The 21697-nt window shown below is 35.7% G+C and overlaps 2 protein-coding genes across 26 annotated transcripts in view; one reads left to right on the forward strand and one right to left on the reverse strand.

Moving 5' to 3' along the window:
• CIP2A (cellular inhibitor of PP2A) overlaps positions 1–7008 on the reverse strand; it is a 37240-nt gene extending 30232 nt beyond the window's left edge. The window contains exons 1-3 of one of the 2 annotated variants that reach the window (XM_082697350.1): positions 6895–7008; positions 2206–2353; positions 49–161 (exon numbers count right to left, since the gene is read on the reverse strand). Coding sequence is in view for 1 of the 2 variants with exons in the window: in XM_082697349.1 (XP_082553475.1) it covers positions 49–161; positions 2206–2353; positions 6532–6639 (369 nt within the window). In the remaining variant the exon portion in view is untranslated. Of the gene's footprint in view, positions 1–48; positions 162–2205; positions 2354–6531 lie in introns of both variants that reach the window. The other variant, XM_082697349.1, reaches the window with a different exon arrangement.
• Positions 7006–21697, forward strand: part of DZIP3 (DAZ interacting zinc finger protein 3) — a 122802-nt gene continuing 108110 nt past the window's right edge. For 4 of the 24 annotated variants that reach the window (XM_082697166.1, XM_082697159.1, XM_082697163.1 and 1 more), the window contains exons 1-2: positions 7015–7143; positions 10098–10144. The gene's annotated coding sequence lies outside the window, so the exon portion shown is untranslated. Of the gene's footprint in view, positions 7144–7263; positions 7406–8317; positions 8500–10097; positions 10145–16473; positions 16530–17995; positions 18117–21697 lie in introns of those variants that run through there. The other 20 variants (XM_082697173.1, XM_082697170.1, XM_082697157.1 and 17 more) reach the window with 14 other exon arrangements.

The following is a 21697-nucleotide window of genomic DNA, read 5'->3' on the forward strand; positions in this document are numbered from 1 at the left end:
AGAAAGAAAAACAAGTATAAGTGAAGAGTACTGTGTAGGTGTGTGTACCTGCAAAAACACCGAATCACTATGGCAAGTGCTGCTCCGACAAACCACTCCTGCCAGTACGCTATTCAGGTTATATGTATTCTGAAGACAGTCTCTGGTTTCATTGTCTACAGCTGTAAATTAAGATAAAATGGCACCAAATATAATTTTTCTATATGATCTTCATGGATAAAAGATAAATAATTTTAAGTTTATTTCATATTAAATTTACTGTGCTTAAGAATACCAAGTATGATATGGCTATTTTATTTATAATTACCTTCCAATTCAGAAGTTTAATCACAGAAATAGTATGAGCTGGAAAACGAAAGGGAATATGAGCTTTTCCATTTTTGTCAATAAACAAACATTTTTTCTATGTGGACTAAATTAATTTAAAGGAAAAAACTTGCTTTACATATTTGGAAAAGTTTCGCAATTTAGAGATAATCATCTCAATTTTTTCGTAATTTAAAACTGCTCTAGAGAATAAGTCTATTGGGTGCCTGAGTGGCTCAGTCCTTAAACATCTGACTTCAGCTCAGGTCATGATCCCAGGGTCCTGGCATTGAGCCCCACATTGGGCTCCTTGCTCAACGGGAAGCTTCCTTCTCCATCTCACACTCCCGTGGCTTGTGTTCCTTCACCCCCTGTCTCTGTCTAATAAATAAAATCATTAAAAAAAAAAAAGAAGAAGAAAAAAAGAGTAAGTATATTAACTAAAAAAATAAAACTTTCTAGTATCGGCCATCGAACTGAAAAATGACCTGAAAAGTCTGAGAATTAATTCAACTGAAACACACCAATATTTGAGCAAAAATACATAAAAATATATTGATTCTGATAGCAAAAACTTGAAAAAGAGCATACATGAGTACCCACCATTAGGAAAATACTTGAATAAATTATAGTACTCTACAATATGGTTCAAGGCAGCTATTAAAAAGACACCAATATGGAAAGATAGCTAACATATGTTGAGTGGAAAAAAAAAAAATCTGATGCTTTGCAACACCATTTCTTTAAAAACAACCAAAATTATTTGTAATTGGTCACCTGGGTGGCTCAGTTGCTTAAGTGTCTGTCTTGGGCTTATGTCATAGTCTGTGGGTCCTGGGATCAAGCCTAGGAGTTGGGCTCCTTCCTTGGTGGAGACCCTGCTTCTCCCTCTTTCTGCACTCCCTCTCCCACCATGCACGCTCTCTCTCTCTCAAATAAATAAAATCTTTAAAAAAGTATGCTAGTTTATTTGATCTAAAATAATTTGTTATAGCATTAAAAAAGATCTAGAAAGACACCTATCAAACCATTAAGAAATATTATCTACCAAAGTGGAAATGATAAGAAGAATTGGTGGTGATGAGTAAAGACATTCTATTTTACTCTGTATCTGTGCTAACTTGTTAGACACTAAGCCAGAGAGACTATTTAAATTTAGATCAATTAAAAATTAAAGATTTAGTTCTTTAGTTTACTACTTTCAGTACAAATGCTCAATAGTTCTATGTGGCTAATGACTACTATAATGGAAAATACACATACAGAACATTTCCATTATCACAGAACGCTCCACTGGATATGATGATCTATGTTAATATTCCTGGATCCCTGGGATTTTTTTAATGACAAGTATGCATTAACTTTATCATACACAATAGAGGGAATAACTCCCCTCTATTCCCAAGCACACATCAAGGAAAAAGGTACCCATGAAATGAAAATTTAAAAACTAAAGGTAGAAAAAAGTAGAAAAAGCAACACCTGCATTTTTACCCTTAGCTCTGTTTGGTGTAGTCTATCAAAAAAGGATTTTTTTTTTTAGAAATCACTAGCTATGAGTTTTCTGAGTGATGTATTTAATACAGGCATTATGTACATGTATTTTTTTTTTTTTAATTCAAAAGTAGGCCAGCATTTCCCAAGACACATTCTTTTCTGTAGACCCCTGAACCTTTGTTATGCTTTAGATTCTTTGTTCCAATAATTTGAAGAAAGGATGTGAACAATATTCTTTTTATAAAGGATCCACAATGCAAAAAGTTCTGAAAGATCCGGCAATGAAAAAATCTTTTGAATGTGACTCATTCTCCAAAAGATACTATAACTCAATACACCCTTTACAAATATATTAAACTCAACATCTTCTAAAAAATGTGAAAGAGAAAGGAAATACATTACCTAGTTGAGATAGCAAGCTGATGATACTTAAGACCAGTGGTGCACTTATGCTTGGGTCTTCAAGTAGCTCCACAAGGCAACTCAAGCATTCACTTGGTAATATCTGATTTGGTGTAAACAATCGTGTGAGTTTCTGCCCAGAAATTACCTACAAAACAGTAATTAAAATGTGTTAGTTAAGAATTGGCAATTTCCATCCCTTCTCCAAGCAAATAAGAACTGTTTTCCAAGGTGCCCCTGCCATGCTTTTTTTCCAATTTAGAAAAGTCAAATGCCATTCCTTCTTCCTGGAAGACTACCTATACCTTTTCTACCTAGCTAATGTAATCATTCAGATCCAAGTTTTAATTTGTTTCCTCCTGACCCTCTTTCACCAACTAGGTTAGGTTTGTCTATTACACTATCCTATAGCACATTATACTTAATTTTATGAGCTGACAAACTTTGACAATATAGCAATATTTATCCTCTTTAGTACACTGAACACCCTATGAAGGCATAGGGTATAAATCAACACTCTATTGCAATATATTTATTGAGTAATTATTGAGTAAATAAGCTCGAGTATGTGCACTCCACCTATTTTGAGGGAGGTAATGCAAAGTAAAAAGTAGCTAAATCCAAAGGTTTAGCTTTGGGACCAACTATGTAGTTATTCTTTTTGCTCCCTCTAAAGACAGTAGCTGAGCCTAGAAGTTAGAGATTACAAAAATAGAAGTATAAAAAAAAGTTTTTAATTAGCCAGGTCATACATGCACAAATTTTATTTTTATTTTTGGTTATTTCACTTTTACTCCTTTCTTATAACTCTATAAACCACCCTTCCCTTTCCCATGTGAAAAGGTAAAGCTGAGATTGAAAACCAAAATAAAATCAGTAGTCAGAGAGCCAGGTATTTTGTTTCCTTTTCTTTTTCTTTTTTTTTTTTTTTAAGATTTTTTTTACTATATATTTTAGAGAGAAAGAGAGAGCAAGAATGGGGAGGGGAAGAGGAAGACGGAAGATGGAGAAAAGCAGACTTCTACTGAGTGGGGAGCTCAATGGGGAGCTTGATTCTAGGACCCTAGGATCATGATGACCTGAGCAGAAATCAAGAGTCTGATACTTAACTGACTGAGCTACACAGGCACCTTGACAGCCACGTATTTTCAAAAGGCTTTTTGCATTTTATTAAAAGCCTAACTTTTCTATAAAACAAATTATCTTTTCTATAAGGATGGAAAAACAATTAGTTACCTTAGAACTAGATAAAATCTGATTCAAACACTTTTATTTTTAAAAAGATGAGGTCTAAACAGGCTGTTTCAATATCCCTCTAAACTTTCCTTTCTGTATCTCTCTTTTATTCCCTCCCCAGATACCAGTTTTTCTTCTAAAGCTTTGCTGACATCTGGGATGCCTGGGTGACACAGTGAGTTAAGCATCTGACGCTTGGTTTCAGCTCATGTCATGATCTCAGGGTCCTGGGTTCCATCCCTGTTTCAGGTTCCGAGCTCAGTTTAGAGTCTGCTTGAGATTCTCTCTCTCCCCGCCTCAGCTGCCGCTCATTTCATGTTCACTCTCCCTCTTGTTCTCTAAAATAAATAAATCTTAAAAAAAAAAAAAAAAAAAAAAAGGGGGAGTTTCTAAGTATCTGTTCCCAAGGAGCATGTATTTTAACATTAAAATCTAAAAAGAAAAAAACAGGTCCAATGGTGAAATTACACATTGACAGTAGATATTTGGGGAGTAAGGAATACTTTGATTGCTCTTTTGACTACTTATGAAGTTACACCTCCAAAATTAAGACATTTTTCTGCTTTAAATACAATTTCCCTGGGTAAGAGACCTGTATGTCAACAATGTAAGTACTCTGCCATGTAATATTTATTACAAGGTAAAATGTAAAAATCGCTTTAAAAATTTTCTTCTTTACTTGGACGTTTCCATGCAAATAGCATTTATTTTAGTAATAGCTAATATTTTAGCACTTACTTTGGCCTAAGCATTGTTCTATATATGTTAATTATTTTCACCTTCACAATACCTATATGCTAGGTGCTGTTTTGCTGCTGAGTAAACCGAGGCATACACCAAGACAGCAGAGTAACTGAAAGTAATCGTTCCTGAATCTGTGCTCATAATCACTATGTAACATTAGTGCTATAAAAAACCATTAAGAACGAGACCAGCTCAGCTCTGCCAATCATAAAAAATTTCAAAACTCAGGTTCTGCATGGGGCTATAAAGAAAAAATATTGCAGAAGTACAGCATAATAGCAAAATCAATCTTCTCCTTTTACATGGTAACCATTTCTTTGTATGCTCAGATATTGCTCTCATGAAGTATGCACAAATATATTTACCATTAACATCACCCACCAAAATGGTTAAAATTTAAAAGTCTGAAAACACCAAGAATCTATCAGGATGAGTGACAGCAAATTTCATGTATTAGTGATAGGAAGGTAAAAATGGTCTAACTGTGGCAATTTCGACTAAAACTGAACATCAACCTACCATAATCAATCCTACTCCTAGGAACATAAATGAGAGCCTATATCCAAAAAAAGTAAGAAAATGTTTACAACAGATTTATTCAAAATTCCACCCAGACCTAGAAACCTAAATGCCCATCAATAGGAGAATGTCTATAAGCCTATAAGCTATAGTACATTTATACAGTGGAATCCTACACAGAAATAAAAAAGAATAAATACTACCACATGTGCGAAATGAATAAATTTCACAGATTTATAGAATCGAAGAAACCAGACACCAAAGTACATATCTTATGAATCCACTTATCTGAACGTTATGAGAAGGGACAACTGAAAAAACCTTGTAGGGGACTGGAAATATTCTGTACTGTGGAACAGGTGGTAGCTACTTGTACTGTACATGTATGTTAAAAACTCAAACTCTTCACTTAAGATTAATGCACATTATGCCCTGTATGTACATTACCTCTTTAAATGGCAGAAAAGTTTTCAGTAAAAACGCCTTAAAAGTTCTGGAGTGCAGTATCAAGAAGTCAGTCTCTATGCCTCAAATTTCTCTGAGTCTCCTTCAATTCACTCTAACATGGCTCTCAGATTCAAGGCATACCCATTTTTTCTCAAAGAGAAGTAATGTTTCAAATTATTATTCAAAATGCTGTACTACTACTTAAATAAAACCGCTCATTCTGTGGCTTCTGGAGCCCCCTAGGACATTGTTCTATTCTAACTGAGAAGCAAAGCCTTAGCATTTAACAGCTAGCATCATATTATTAGGTCTGCAGGGATTTGTGAAATAATGAATGAAAAAAGAAAATGTACTCAGGAAGGGTGGGCACCAAAATCCTGCGGAAGAGTATCAGTAAAGCCAGAGAAAATGAAGGCATATTTAATGCTACAATTGTCTTCTCTCTGTAGTATGTATTTTGCTAATCTTCGGTAATTTAGCTTCATATCCTATATCCTATATCATTGTTAATACAACAAAGAGAATATATTTTAAAGTTATCTTCAATTCTACCTTAACAGAAGCTGAGAGAGAATTAAAATAAGTTTCGATTGAGCTAAATTGTTTATTAAACTGAGGTCATTGTTTGTTGGAATTCCATGAACATGTAATAAATGACAGATTAAAAGCCTAAAAACAAACAGGAACACAGAAAGCTGTGGATAAGTGACCTAGACACAAATCAATGGAACTAAGAAAAAGTAAAAGCTATTTAGCAACTTAGACTTGAAAAACTGTGAGCAATATATTTTGGTAAAAAAAAAAAAAAGGATTATGGGATTATGGTTACTGGTGAGATTCCTTCTTAACTCAATAAAGTTAAATTTTTTTCTTTTTCAAATTTTAGTTCAACATGAGTTATAAGAAAAGAAGTAAGCAACTGGTTCATATTGTAAACTGCCTAAGGGACAAAGAATAAAACAAGTGTAATCATCGCTTCCCATCACCTCCGCCACCGAGAATTTCTGTGTATTCTATTCTGTAAGGGCTCTGTTGCGATGGAACGAAGGAAAACATACAGCTCCGAACTTTCTCCTCTACCAATCCCAAACACAGCTTAAATTCCCCTTTTGTCACACCTTCCCCTCTTCCTAGGTCTCTGAGTTGTCACTCTTCGCTCTAGCTGAAGTCAGCTGAACGTGGAGGGACACGGGGCGGAGCAAGAAGATGGGTAGGAATTCAAGGCTGACACTTGCTTTCCTTACTAATTCAAAATTACACCTGAAGGAGCGAGGAGCAGTCCTTCCTCTCCTAGGCAAGGGCCGCTACACTCCGGCCACACCGTGAACTGAGAATTTCTACAGGGAAGCCGGTCTAGTCCCTCACCCCAGAGCCCCTCACCTCCAAGTGCCGCAAAAGCTGGGTGGCATTCGCCTCCGACTTAACGGCTTTATACTGACTGATGGTCAGGAGCAAAGACTTCAAGCAGGCAGTGGAGTCCATTGGCATCCTCCACAACCCCTCCTGGGGTCCGCCACCAGCCAGCTCCGGCCTCCAGCCTTCGCCGCGCTTTTTTTGATTTTTCAGCTCCTCCCCCCTCACTCCCGATGCTTCCGGTTCCGGCAGAGCTCCGGAAGTCCCTTCCTCCCTGGAAACGGCTTTCAATGAAGAAAGGGGAGAAGTGGGGAGGAGGGTAGAGGAAATCTTTGGGTTCACCAAGGGGGTTGGGAGCTGTCCTTCCAGAACCCCCTTCCCACGACCCACCGTGTCTTCGCTTAGCTATAAAGCCGCGAGGTTTCAGCTTCGAGATCGCGCGGAGACGATAAATCTCGCGAGAACTCTAATTGCGGCTCAACTTGCGAAGGGGCGGTTAGGCGCAGGGCGGGGGGGTCCTTGTTCGTCAGAGCTCTCAGTTTGTGTTTGCGTCTTCGGCCTTCACGCTGGTTGGCCGGTTTTTCTTTTGTGCGTGAACCGCTCCTTGAGAAATGGTCGCTTCCCCCTAGTCTAGACACGGTGAGGAGCTCTGAGGAGAATCTTGGGCTCTAGATTTTGAGGCGGCCTGGGAGGGTCCTCTTTTTAAAAAAAAATCTCTCCTGTGTCCACCCTTTCCACCCAGGAATGTTGGTTTTTCAGAGTAAGCCTATGACTATCGGGATTCTGGGGCCAGGTAGTCATGCCCTTAAGATAGTCATCAAACTTACTTCAGAAAGCTAGGTCCTGGTGACTTCTGGGCCAGGTATTGCTGCGGAGGGTGTTCTCATTAGCGTCAGTTTTTGTAAGTGAAGGTAATCTGTTTTTATCTGGCATGATCAAATGTTTGCTGAATCTCGGTGTCTATGAATATGGCACTGTCGTTTGCGGTTTTTGATAAGATAATTATTGTGCATGTGTGTATAATGAGCCGCGTAGCTGGTTCTGGAGGTTTTTCGTTTTGTTTTGCTTAATGTATGCTAATGGTGAATTTAGCTTTAAAAAACCAGTTTGGAGAAAATTGTAAGAGGAGAGTCCATGTCCTTTTAATTAAATCATTCGTCATTAATCATGTTTTGTCAATGAAAAAATACTTTTTTACATCACTACATTTCTAAAGGGAGGTTTTCTTTTTATATTAAAAAAAATTAGTTAAATCTGAAAACTTAACAATAATCTAGCCAGCTGCAACATACGTGTAGAAATAACTGGGTAATTAATATATCTATGCTTTCGTTCATTCTGTAAACAAGTGTTGATTGTAAAACGGGTTAGAAGTCAGGAGAGAACAAAGATGAAGAAGTATCCCCTGCTGGGAAGCAACTGTCTAATTAGAGAAACGTACTAAATAGGTAGTACATATGGAATTCATGTAAGTAAGAGGCACCATGCAGTTATTTAAAGAGTGAAGGCAGACTGTGCTTACAAACTAGTTGCACCTTTTACTATGTGACCATAAGGCAGATTCTCACTGCTTCAGTTTCTTCCTTAGATAAAATCGGGCTAACATTAGTACCTGTTTAATATGGTCAATAAATTATTCAGTGGATCGTTGAGAGCCTACAGTAGACTAGGTACTTGTCTAGGCACTAGAGATTTAGTGAATAAAAAATCCTATGTTATGGAAATTACATTCTGGTAGGGGGAAAAAAAAAAACCCGTAAGTTTTTAAGGAGAATGAGATGGAGAAAGAAAAACTAGCAGAATTCCTTTTCAGAGTAATGATGATTGGGAAGAAGAGAATTGGGAGGTCGGGATAGAGAAAGCAGTATTTGAGGAAGTGCTTCAAGGAATTGAAGGAGAGAGCCATACTGTCTTGGGGAAAAGGTCCTGAAGTGGGACCATGAAGTTTTTCAGGAAAAGCAAGGATTGCCACTATGACTGGAGTAGAGAGCAAAGGTGAGAGTAGCAGTAAAAATGAAGTCATGTCCGGTGGTGTAAACCATGGTGAAATGAGTTAATCAATTTAAATAAATTTAGAGTAGTTACCTGGATGGTTACATTTTCAGCAGGTTTTATTTACATCTTGGTTCATTGGCAAATGCAGTGATAGCAGTTTGGTTAGTGTTAGACTTTTCACTAATAATAGCAAATGTGACATCTTCACACTCATTCTGAGCCAAGGGAAAAGGTCAAATCTGCTAGTTGTAAATGCCATCTTTCCTTTAAATCCTGCATTTTAACTTAAGCAGTTATATAAATTTTGTTTTCTCTTCTGTAAAATATTCATTTTAACATAATATAATGTCTTTATCAAAAAATCTTTAAAAATTGATGTTGGAAGTTTAGTAGGATGTACAATGATAGTAGCTGTGAGAAGCCCTCCATGTATTTAGGCAGAAATACATTTTCTAATGTGAGAAACACAGAGCCTTATTTTAGGCACCCAAAAAGGGGGAAGGAGGAAGAGGGGATGAAGCTTGATCCTGAATTCAGTGGTGATTTTTAGTTTTTTGTTTGTTTGTTTGTTTTTATTTCTAGTTTTTAAATGGGGCCTAATATAGTTAGGTTTGTGCTTTAGGTTGATTACTCTTGCAGCTGGGTGGGCTATGATTTTGAGATGGATAAAGTTAGAAGTAAGGAGAATGTTTAATTTGCTGCAGTCTTTCCAAAGGATTACCAGGGTAATTGAAGTGGAAATAACAAGGAGGTAACAAATACGGAAAATATATATGAGGTGAAATTGGCAGGACTTAGTGACTCTTACTTCAGATGTGAAGGATGGGAATTCAAGTTTCTACTTTGGGTGATTGAGAAGATACAGATATTGCTGAGGTAGTTAATAGTATTCATGTTGTGGTTTATATTCAGTGAAATTTTATATAGTTTATCATATAGTGTATTAAGTTTCTTCCAGGGCATTATATAATTTTTGTTAATGTGACTGGGCTCTCTTTTTCTCCTTTAAAATTTTAATTTACTATTACTGTAAAAAAAAAAAAAACCTGATTTTTGATACATCTTTTATCCAGACTCTAACTAAAATCTCTTATTAATTTTAATAGAGTTTTGCTTACTTTCTTAGACTTTCTAGCTGCATCTCATCTGCAAATAATAATTTCATCTCTTCCAGTATTTGCTGTCTTCATTTCATTAATGTACACCAAAAAAATGGAATAATTCTGGTGATATTGAACATCTTAGTCTTTATTCGTTGAGCTGGAATGGCCAGTATTTTAACACTTAGTATAATTTGTGCTATTGGCTTGTAGTAAATAGACTTTCAAATGTTTAGGAGATTGCCTTTTATACCTGTTTTATTTAAAGATTTTCCAGAATGTCTACTTAAAAAAATTGTCAAATATTTGTTTAGAGATCTCATTTTCCAGTTTAACATGATAATGCAATGTATTGTGTTGCTGTTTTGTTCTTATTAAATGCTCACTTACTGAGCATTTATTATATGCCAAGTGGTATTCTAAGAATTTTATACTTACTAATTACTCTTCATAACAACTTCCTGCATTAGGTACTATTACCATCTCCGTTTTTTACAGGTGAAAAAGCTAAGGAGAGGTGAAATAATTTGCCCAAGGTCATACAGGTAATAGTAACAAGCTTTGGATTTGCTATGCTGCAAATATGTTATTTAGGATTTTATATTTGAAATTTTTTATTAATTTTTTAAATTCTTTTGGAATTTGTTACTTTTGAAAAATGAATCAGAAGCTTTTCTATTTTCTATGCTATAGAATGAGTATCACTTTGGAATCATCTGATCCTTGTAGATTGTATACAACTGGCCTATAAAAATGAAGCTTGATACCTTATTTAATGTTAGATCTTTAGAAAATACTTAGATTTGTAAAATGATTATAGGTCTGATAACTTTTTTCTATCTTTTCTTGTGTTAAGTTTGGAAATAGAACTTTATTTTAGCATAGCAACTATTTCTCTAGATTTATAGATGTTTTGATAGAAAGTTCTTCAGGATTCTGGTAATTCTCTTAATCTCTTCATTGTAGTTTTAAATTTCCTTTTTCATTGTAATGTTATTTGTATTTTTTCTTATTTGGGCTTTCTAGGGGTTTGTCTCTTGCATTCAGCTTTTTAAGAACCAGCTCTGATTTTTTTATTGTTTTTCTTTTTGTCAGAATCATTAATTTTACTTTTATATTTATTAATTCTATCCATAACAGATTCTTCCTTTATTCTTTTTATAGTTTTTGAAAGTTTTAGGCTTAAGAGTATTTATATACTATATGTATATTTTATAAAGAACATTTATTTCATGCCCTCAGATTTTAAGACACAGTAGCTAAGGTGAGCATCTGTATTTCATTTAAAAAGAAAAGTTAAATTAGTTTAACCAATTGGATACAATTTTTAAAAAATACTAATATTCCTTCATATTCAAAGAGCTAGATTCTGTTAGACAAACCAGAATAAGTGCTGTTGGGAGAAATAGGTTAGTTTTAGGAACACATGATATTTTTTAGGGCAGAATATCAATCAGTATCTTAAAGTTTGGCCTAAAATTCCTTTTCTCCATAAATTTTTATTGCTGTCCTTTATATTTGCAGAGATACTTTCCTTAATTTGTAGTTCTAGAAACACATTAAAGGGATTTAAAAAATAACGTGGTTAGGATTCTACAACTCAATATTAGGGCTGTCTACCTTCTTTATTTCTTTTGGAAAAACTTAACTTGTATTCAGTACTGAAGAGTAAAATGGAAATTTTTATTGTGTCATGCCAGGGCTTAAGTTCTGTTAGATAAATCAGATTGAATGAAGATAACAAATTTTTGACAGAAGTGCAGAGTGTATAGAATACTAAATGTTGTAATATGAGAATTATACCAGAGGTGTGAACACAGAGCTGATTGTTGGTTCACCCACATACATTTAATGAGTGCTTGAGTGGTGAGTACATTTCTGTGTGCTGGGGTTATAATAGTGAATCAAACAGACAACAATTTCTACCCAACTAGACCTTTTATTTTAATGTGAGATATAGACAACAAATAAGACCTATTAAGTAAAATATATGAAAGTAGTAGTAAGTGCTGTGGAGGAACAAAAAGAGGGATCGGAGGTATCAATCAGGATAGAGTGTTGGAATTTTAGATAGTATAGCATACTGTTCAGTATTTGCTGCATAGCAAATCACCTCAGACTCAGTGGTGAAAACCATAAGCATTTATTTCTGTGGGTTTGACTGCAGTTGTCTGATCTAGACCTGACTTGGCTGAGAGGCTACTTCAGCCATTTTGTAGGTAGAGGGTACTATATAGAGCTCAGTTTCAGGTATGTTGCTACTAGACATCCAGGAGATGCCGAATGGGCTGTTGAATATATTATTTAATGTTAACAGAAAGGATAAGACTGAAGATAAAAATTTAAAGCCCTGAGCCTAAATTATCAAGGGTGAGTATGGATAAAAACACTGAACCATAGGGTACTTAAATATTTAGAGGAACCAACAAAGAACATGGAGAAGTAATTGCCGGAAGATAGAGGTCATGTCTTTATTCTGTCGTTATCTGCGGTGATCAGTCTTAAAATAATATGTGGGCTACTTTTGGCCTCCTCTAAAGGAGAACTCTAGATTGGCAGAGTCCTTCAGAGGACTTGCCGTGTGCAGAAGGATGGATAGTTTCATTCTCTAAATGAGTAATGAATGCTTAAAGTTTGCCAGATGCTGTTGTAGGCAGTGAGGATAAAACAGAAGGATTAAAAAAAAAAAAAGAAAAAGAAAATTCCTGACTTTGGGGGGCTTCTATTCAGTGGGGACATGAGGCCAGATATAAAGTAGGGGATTGTAGGAATAAACAGCAGGTAGAACAAAAGTTCTATTGGCCAAGGTTCTCAAAATTCAAGGCAAAGAAAGAAATCTAGTGGTAGAAAATTGGCAGAGGTCTAGGCATGGGGTTATTTAGATACCTTGTCTTACTGTGGTTAAAACAATTCAAATATTAATATTAAATCACTTTTGCCCTTTATGCCGAGCCAGAAAACAAAGTCTATAGAATTTCAGCTCTCATTTTTCAGAAATGTTTCATTCAACACAAAGGTGAAGGCCTATTAAGTAAGCCCGAATTATCCTCCTTTCATTTATTCTTCCTGTTTCTTTTCCCAATCAACTATTAAAATTCAGCTGAATCTTTAAATGATTTGCCAAACCGTAAAATTAACTTTTTCACTTTTCAAACAATCCCTGATTTTTTTTTTCTGTACATTTTACAGAATTCAGTTTTAGTCTGAATACATGGTTTGGATAATAGTGTTTTTTTGCCCCATTTTTACATCTTAAATATCCTAGTAGCAGAAGGTTGCCTTTTTTTTTTTTTTTTAAACACAACTATTATCAATTGTTTCTGAATCCAGTTTTTTAGATAAAGATAAGTGATATAATTTTATTTGAAAATAAGGTACAGTAATCATTTTTAATTATAACTAGTATTGAAGACCTACTTTGAACAGAGGAAAGTCCTTTGCATATGCCATTTTAAAACTTCTAGTCTTTCAGAAAGTAGATACTATTAAGTTCATGGAAGGGGTAGATAACTGTTTCTTGAAGTAAAATGTGAAGTCGTTCTCCACTTTCCAAAGTAGAATATGCACGCCTTGGGATATGTGAAGCTGTCAGAGTATGGGAGCAAATATTCAAATATTTTACTTTTTTTAATCTCATTCTTTGTTTTATATTACAGTAATACCTGCATATAATTCATAAATGAGCTTCTATTCATATATTTTCAGTATATTCCTAGATTTATTGCTTTAGATACATGTGATCAAAAAAATTTAGAGACTTTTCCAAAATCATTAACCTTAACAGAGCATTAAGACATTCAATAATTATTGTTCATTTCAGTGCCACATGTAGTCCCTGGCATTTTTCTGAATTGTTTTGTTGAACAAATGGATTCTCTTAGCAAAAACTGACAAGAATAGTGTATTATGAAATGTTAATTTGTTTTATCTTTGCAGCATCATTTACTAACCAGTAAGACCATGTAAATAGTTTTGAGAATTAGTCTTCATGCACATTATTTAGTTCAGCTCATAATTGAACACCATGCTTATATAAAGTTACATACTGCACTTAATGAGACATAGTGGAAAGAACATGGAATTTGTCGTTGGTGAACTTGGGCCTGAGTTTCTGCTTTTATTAATTTATTAGCAATATGAACTCTCTAACCCTCAGTTTCTTACTTTTAAGAATGGATTACAGTAATGTTTATATTTCGGAGTTGGGTATTCACACAAATGTGAATTCACTGTACATAAGTACTCAGCCTAGGGCTGGCTACACACATCGAAGCTGATGAAAATTAATCTTATTTTTGATGAAATAAAAGCATATACCCAATTAATTTTATGACATAAAACTCTTCATAACCAAAAGTTTGACCTACCTTCTCAACTAAATCTTTCTTACAAACATATTTCTTTCTGAGATAATGGGAGCCCATCAGTGTTCTTACATTGGTAGAGCAGTTTGGATTTGGGTATTGTAGGCTTTGTCATTGGTGTTGCAAGTCAAGTGCATATTGTGTCCTCCACTTCCTTCTTCTTCTTCTTTTTTATTTTTTTTTTTAAAGATTTTATTTATTTGTTTGTCAGAAAGAGAGAAAGAGAAAGCACACAAGCAGGCAGAGAGGCAGGCAGAGGCAGAGAGAGAGGCAGGCTCCCTGCTGAGCAAGGAGCCCAATGAAGTCCTGAGATCAGGACCTGAGCCGAAGGCAGCAGCTTAACCCACTGAGCCACCCAGGTGTCCCCTCCACTTCCTTCTTGATTATCATCTCTACCTTTGTCATTTCTCAACATTCTGTTTTGTTTCCTTTTCTTTTCTTTTCATTATTGTCTAACAACAGTAACAACATTACTGAAAATATTCCACTTTGAAAATTTGCTTACTGGTAACATGTACTCCTTTGAATGGTTTCTAGCTACATTTCTGAACAGTGTGGTTTTGGCAGTGCTACCTATAAATAAACTGAAACTGATGGGTATTTTAATACCTGGATTTTTTTTCTAGGTAAGTCCTAACCTGTGCATATTCATTGTAGGTACATTCCAAATACTGAAAACAAATTAAGATATATTCTATAGGTTTGTTGTGTAAGTCCAGAAGTAACTGACTGGCTAGATCTGAAGAGAATTAAAAACCCACTTCTGACAAGCTAATTTTGGCAAAGATATGTCCTATTTTGGCAGATTTATAAGGGATACTGTGTATACATTGCAGGGTTCTTGTTTTCTGACCAGCAGCCAGACAGGGTTAATAATGATTTTTGCAAAATGACAAGAGCTGAGATAGTGAATGCCCTGATCTTTTGGGGGCAGGAAGGATCTTCAGTTTCTCATAACTTTTATAAAGATTTTCCAACCATCATCCATCATTCCTGAAGTTTGCTTAAGAAAATCATTTTTTCTTAGGGGTAAAATAATGTTTGGCTGCCTGTGTCTAGGTACATTGTTGAACAAATGTAAAAATGGAAGAAATTAATGGAAAATTAGAAAACCAAATAATCCATATATTTTGTTCACTCTAAACACATCTAGTAACAAAATAATCGTATAATCTGAGTCTAACTTGAATGAATGGTCATAGCCATTCTAGTCTACTTGGAGCTCACACTTGAGAAATTAAGACTTTTGGACTGTTAAAGCCACAGAGCACCTACTTTATGACTTTAAAAGCCACAGGAGGGGCACCTGAGTGGCTCAGTAGGTTGGGCCTCTCTCTTCAGCTTAGGGGCTCAGGTCATAATCTCGGGGTCCTGGGATCCAGCCCTGCATTGGGCTCTCTGCTCAGCGGGGAGCCTGCTGTTCTACCTACTTGTGATATCTCTCTCTCTGTCAAATGAATGAATAAAATCTTAAAAAAGAAAAAGCCATAGGAATGGCTGTTGCTGCTTGCCTAGCAGACATCATCAGATCAATAATAGTAAAAATGTTGGTTTTAAGGCACTCCTATCGCAAATGTCTTGGTTTACTCCTAGAAAGTGTCCTTCTCATATTTTTTTAAAGTCTTGAAAAATTACTGCCCATACAGATCAAAACATCTCACATCTCAGCTTCAAGGAATTTAGAATTCTTTTGATAAAGTATAGCAGAAGTGGGGACGCCTGGGTGGCTCAGTGGGTTAAGCTGCTGCCCTCTGCTCAAGTCATGATCCCAGGGTTCTGGGATCGAGTTCCACATCAGGATCCTTGTTTGGCAGGGAGCCTGCTTCTCTCTCCACCTCTGCCTGCCTCTGCCTGCTTGTGTAGTCTCTCTCTCTCTTTCTGACAAATAAATAAATAAAATCTTAAAAAAAAAAAATCTAGCAGAAGTGTTAAAAAGCATTATCGGAGTCTGTTTTGCTAATAGACCCATGAACTTCTATTAAGTGTACTTAATTCAGTGCTGATTTAGTAAATCTAGCTTTTGAAAATGGCTATAAAAATTTTACCAAGTTGCATGTTCAAGGTTGTTTATTACAGCATTGTTAGTAATAACAAAAGGAAAAAAGGAGAAATTAAGAGGAAGTGTTTATCAATAGTTGTCTGGTAAAATGGCATATCATGCCATGTTGGAGATATATATATGTGTCCTGATGTGAAAAATGCAAGGTGCCAAATGTGCATAGTAGCTGCCATTTTGTGCCATGTGGGATATATTTGATAAATGTGGTTTTTTGTCCTAATTCTTAAGCTCATTATTATCATTCTTCTCCATAATAGCAATTCTCCATCGAAGTAGAGAATTGGAAGAAAAGTGAACTGATTGTGCTACAAATTTAAACAAGATTTGATGATGGTGATAATGATAGTAACATTTATATAGTGCTTACTGTGTCCTAGGTACTGTTCTATGTTTTAAACATTTAATCTTGATAACCTGTGAAGCTGGGACCACCTTTCTCCCTGCTTTTCAGATGAGGAAACTGAAGCACAGATGTTGATTAGTTTCAAACGAATTTGCACAGCCAAGGTGTGTCAGAGCAGTTCTATATATCCTTGCAGACTGACTCCAGTGTTTCTCTGCTCTAAACTACCAGTGCTATGCAATCTCTCAACTTTTGACCTTGATGAAATCTAAATAAGATATTTTATGTCATTTCTTTCTTGTAGACAAAGATTTGCTTGTATTTGTACATGCTGCATAAACCCCAGATAGTCTTACTGCTCTTCCTCAGAGCAATCTGTTCTGTATTTACTTAATCTTGTCACTTTTAATCAGTTAGGTGGTTTTCAACTGGGGTGTTTTGTCCCCCAGGACACATTTGGCAGAGTTTGGAGACGTTTTTGCTTTTCACAATGGAGCCGAGAGGTGGGATAGGTTTGCTACTGACATCTGTTAGGTAGAAGGCAGAGGTGCTCCTAAATAGCCTAAAAAATGCATAGTACATCTTCCCATAACAAAAACCCATCCAACCTAAAATGTAAATAGTGCCAAGATTGAGGAACCCTGATTTAGTGGGCATAAGTGGGAATAAGTTCTCATAACTGAATTTCTTTTCTGAAAAATACCAAGTATATTATTTTGTTTTTAAGCTAATGGCATTGAGAAAAGTGAGTTTTATTTTTACTGTTTTTGCACACTTGATACTCCCCTTTTCTGTCTGGTATTGTGTGATCTGTAAGGGCCAGAAGGGTAGCGAATTCATAGGATATCTACATTGAAACATGAACTTGTTTGGCCCCTAACTTTATCACTTGATTGGGTGATTGGGTGATTAAGATGAGCACTTGAGTGGATTTAAAAAAGTGTGTTCATAAACTGTTTGGGGAGATGACAAGAGTGCTACAAAGTAAACATTGAACGATGATTAAACAATTGTAAGCAAAAGCTGTGTCCTCTCTGATTGAATAGCATTTTAAAAATGGGAAAATCCTTTGCCATTAAAAAAAAAAAAGTTTACTCTAATTTCAGGAGATAAGAGGGAAAGTGGGAGAGCTAGGAGCTCAGGGGGAGCAATAAGAAAGGCTTCTTACTGTTGTAAAGATACAGATGGTAATACCTTATTTTTCAACCAGTAGAATAACCCCTGGATAAAATCATTTTACTTGGTGGACAAAGGTGTGCTATAAACTGGGGTGCCTGGGTGACTCAGTCAGTTGAACGTCTGCCTTGGGCTCAGGTCATGATCCCAGGTTCCTAGGATCAAGCCCCACAATGGGCTCCCTGCTCAGTGGGGAGTCTGCTTCTACCTCTGTTTCTCTCTCTCTCTCTGTCAAGTAAATAAATATCTTTATAAAAATTTAATACCCCACGGGAAACCAGATCCATCCTTTCTCCTATGTTAACTCTTACTTTAAAGGTTTCCTTTAGCCTCTTCTAGAATGATGATGACTCTGGATTATTTTAGAAGCACAGTGTTAACGTTTCAGGCTGGCTACTTCCTTTCCGTTGCTAGGCACTGACACCTTCCTTCCCTACAGAGGCTGTAAAGTGCTGCTGTTGTCCCTGCTGCTGTTTGCAGTGGGCTGTGCCACACATGATCTGCTTAGCTCCTGGGAAATGATGGGGTTGCTGATACTCTCCTGAAAAACCTTTCATCGCAGAGATTCAGCTCAGGTTGTATTTCTAAGCAGATTGAAAAAGCCATTAGCTTTTCTTAACTCTTAATTTGGGATCCAAATATCTTCTGATTTTTTAATATGCCCTTTTCTTTTTCAAGCTGAACACTGAATAGCTTACTAGAGGCCTTCTCTACCTTATTGCCTGAGAATTTTCCTCCCTTTTCAGGCTCCCTTTGACCTGTGTAAACAACTGGCTGAAGGAAAGCTTATCAGAGTGAGAGGTATCTGTGTCTGGGCTTTTAAATTCTGGAAATGAGGTGATTACTTTGTTTAGAAAAAGCTTGTGTGTTTAGAAATGCTGTGTGTGAGATACTGCCTGACTTACTTTTTATTAATACAAGCTGGGAGGTTATAGAAAACATAAAAGAAAAACAGTGTGATCACAATCCTAGAATTCTTAAATCTATGTGCTTTTCTATACAGCTTTATTGAAGAGATGAAGTAGAGCTGATTTAATGTGAAAGAATAACATCGCTCTGCTTCATTATTAACATTAGATTGTATCTTTCACTGGTATTGAACAGGGAATGCAAATGTAAATAGTTATAGGATTCTGCTTATTGAGTTTTTGAAAATAAGAGAAACTATAAAATAATTTACCTAGGAGAACTGGATTCTGCATAGGTGAGTTATCCTGATGGCAAGACATAACTTTGTTAGGGATGGAGGAGAAGCTAAGAGGTGTTTAAATGAAGAAATTTATTTTTTTAAACTTTTTAAAAGTGTTGACATACAATGTTACATTAATTTCCAGTGTACAAGTGTACAGCACAGTGATTCATCATTTCTATAGGTTATGCTATGCTCACTACAAGTGTAGCTACCATCTGTCACTGTACATCATTATAGTATTATTGACTGTGTTCCTATATTGTGCCTTTTATTCTCATGACTTACTCATTTCATAACTGGAAGCCTGTATCTCCTACTCCTCTACTCATTTTCCCTGTGTCCCAACCCCTTTTCCTCTGGCAACCATCGCTTCTCTGTAATTATAGGTCTGATACTGCTTTATGTTTGTTTATTCATTTGTTTTGTTTTTAGGTATTTGTCTTGCTCAGTCTGACTTATTTCATTTAGCAGAATACTTCTAGAGCCACATATCTTGTTAACAAATGGCAGGATCTCATCCTTTTTTATTATGAAGTAATATTTCATTGTATTATGTGTATGTATATATACTATATCTTCCTCATCCATTCATCTATTGACAGACACTTGGGTTGCTTCCATATCTTGGCTATGGTAAATAATGCTTCAATAAATAGGGGCATCTCTTTAAATTAGTGTTTTCATTTTCTTTGGGTACTTAATAGAATTATTGGATCATATGGTATTTCTGTTTTTAATATTTTTAGGAACCTCCATACTTTTTTCCACAGGGGCTGTACCAATTTCTGTTCCCACCAAGAGTGTATGAGGGTTCCTTTTTTTTCCACAACCTCGTCAATACTTGTTAGTAGATGAGGAAATTTAGATAGAAGTGTGTGTGTGTGTGTGTGTGTGTGTGTGTGTGTGTGTGTGTAAATGTTTGTGGTTTGTTTGTTTATTAACATGTAATGTATTATTTGCTTCAGGGGTGTAGGTCTGTGAATCATCAGTCTTATACAATTCACAGCACTCACCATAGTACATACCCACCCCAATGTCCATAATCCAGCCACCCTATCCCTCCCCACCCCAGCAACCCTCAGTTTGTTTCCTGAGATTAAGAGTTTCTTATGGTTTGTCTCCCTCCCTGGTCCTATCTCGTTTAATTTTTTCCCTTCTTGCCTCCCAGGACCCCCCACCCTGCCTCAAATTCCTCATATCAGAGAGATCATATGATAATTGTCTTTCTCTGATTGACTTATTTTGCTTATTTGTGTTTTGATTAAGAAGTATCCATTGAATTGTTGGAGAGTTACCCTTGTCTTTCAAGACTTATCTGTGTAATTTAGAGCTGGTGTAAGTCAAGCATAGAATATAGGTACAGGCAATATCATAATTAGGAATACCAATTTGGGACTTCTTTTAGCCAGGCACTGAGTTGCCAGTTCACTAATGACAGGATGCTCAGACCTCAAGGCTTATGAGGGGTCAGGTCTTGCTGATACTTCTTTTCTATGTCTTGTCTTTTCTGGCATTTAGGGAGAGTCAGTATCAGGTAAAATAGTGTTTCTTTGAGTAAATGCAATCTGAATTCTTAATAAGTGACTTGGGAATGATCTTGTAGAACATGTTTTCTTGATTTAGGAATTACCTATGCTGAATTGCGTTTTTAATAATGGGCCTCCGAAAGCTCTACAATCTAACTTAGGGCTATGCTATTAGAGAAACTGGCTATCTAGTTATTAGGATAAATAAGTGGTTTAGAGGCAAGAAATGGGAAATTTTTTCTAGTCTTGGGCTTGGCAGCAAGGCACTCTAGGTCTGGTTTCTTTGTGCTGTTGCTATCACTTTCTTTTCTTTTTCTTCATCATTTCTTTCTCTGTCCCAGAATACTGAACAGTAGTTTCACATGTTTGCTCTAATACTTCCTGATGTTCAGACAAAGGGATTAGAAAGGGAAATCAGCCTAGCAGGAAACAATGGAGTCTGGAGGCTTGAATTTTCAAAAAATACAGAACAAATGTGATTAATTTAATTTAATTTTTTTGAGATATAAATATAAGCTTATGTGTAGAAACAAATGAGTTTTAACCTTAACCCTTTGAAATTACACTGTAGTATATACCTTCTTTTAAGTAACATCTTCTTTCATTATATGTTTGTAAACTTATGTGTTGAAGCATATGAGAATAGTGTGTTCAACTTACTGAAATTACACTGTTCTTAATCTTTAAAAAAAAAAAATCCTTCATTATGATAGAAGAATATACAAAGTTATATATAGAAGCATACGGGAGAAGCCAAAACTACACTGTGTATATACCTTCTTCCCAGTAACATCTTTCATTAAGATATGTTTCTTTTTTTGTTGTTTTTATTTTAATTCCTGTTAGCATACAGTGTTATATCCATGTCAGGTGTACAGTACAGAGTCTCAACAATTCTATATATCGCCTGGTGCTCATCACCACAAGTGCACTTCTTAATCTCCATCACTTATTTAACCTATCCTCTACCCCTGTCCCCCTTCTGGTAGCCATCAGTTACCTATTTAAGAGTCTGTTCCTTGGTTTGTCTCTTTCTTTTTTCCTTCACTCATTTGTTTCTTAAATTCCACATATGAGTGAAATCTTATAGTATTTGCTTTTCTCTGGTCATTTTTCTTAGCTTTATACTCTGTAGCTCCATCCATGTCATTGCAAATGGCAAGATTCATTCTCTTTTATGGCTGAATAATACTCTGTTGCATACATGTGTACCACATCTTTACCCATTCATCTATGGATGCACATTTGGGCTCTTCCATAATTTGGCTATTGTATATTGTGCAGCTATAAACATCAGGGACTAAATGTGACTAATTTTAGAAGAATTGTTTTTGGGACAGTTAAGTAGAGAGCTATATAAATAGATATTCTAATGGACACTCTTTTTTTTTGTGTGTGTGTGTGTGTTGCTGCAGGCTTTTGTTTTGTTTTGTTTTTA

This window comes from Mustela nivalis (genome assembly GCF_964662115.1).
Source record: "Mustela nivalis genome assembly, chromosome: 1".
Classification (NCBI taxonomy): Eukaryota; Metazoa; Chordata; class Mammalia; order Carnivora; family Mustelidae; genus Mustela; species Mustela nivalis.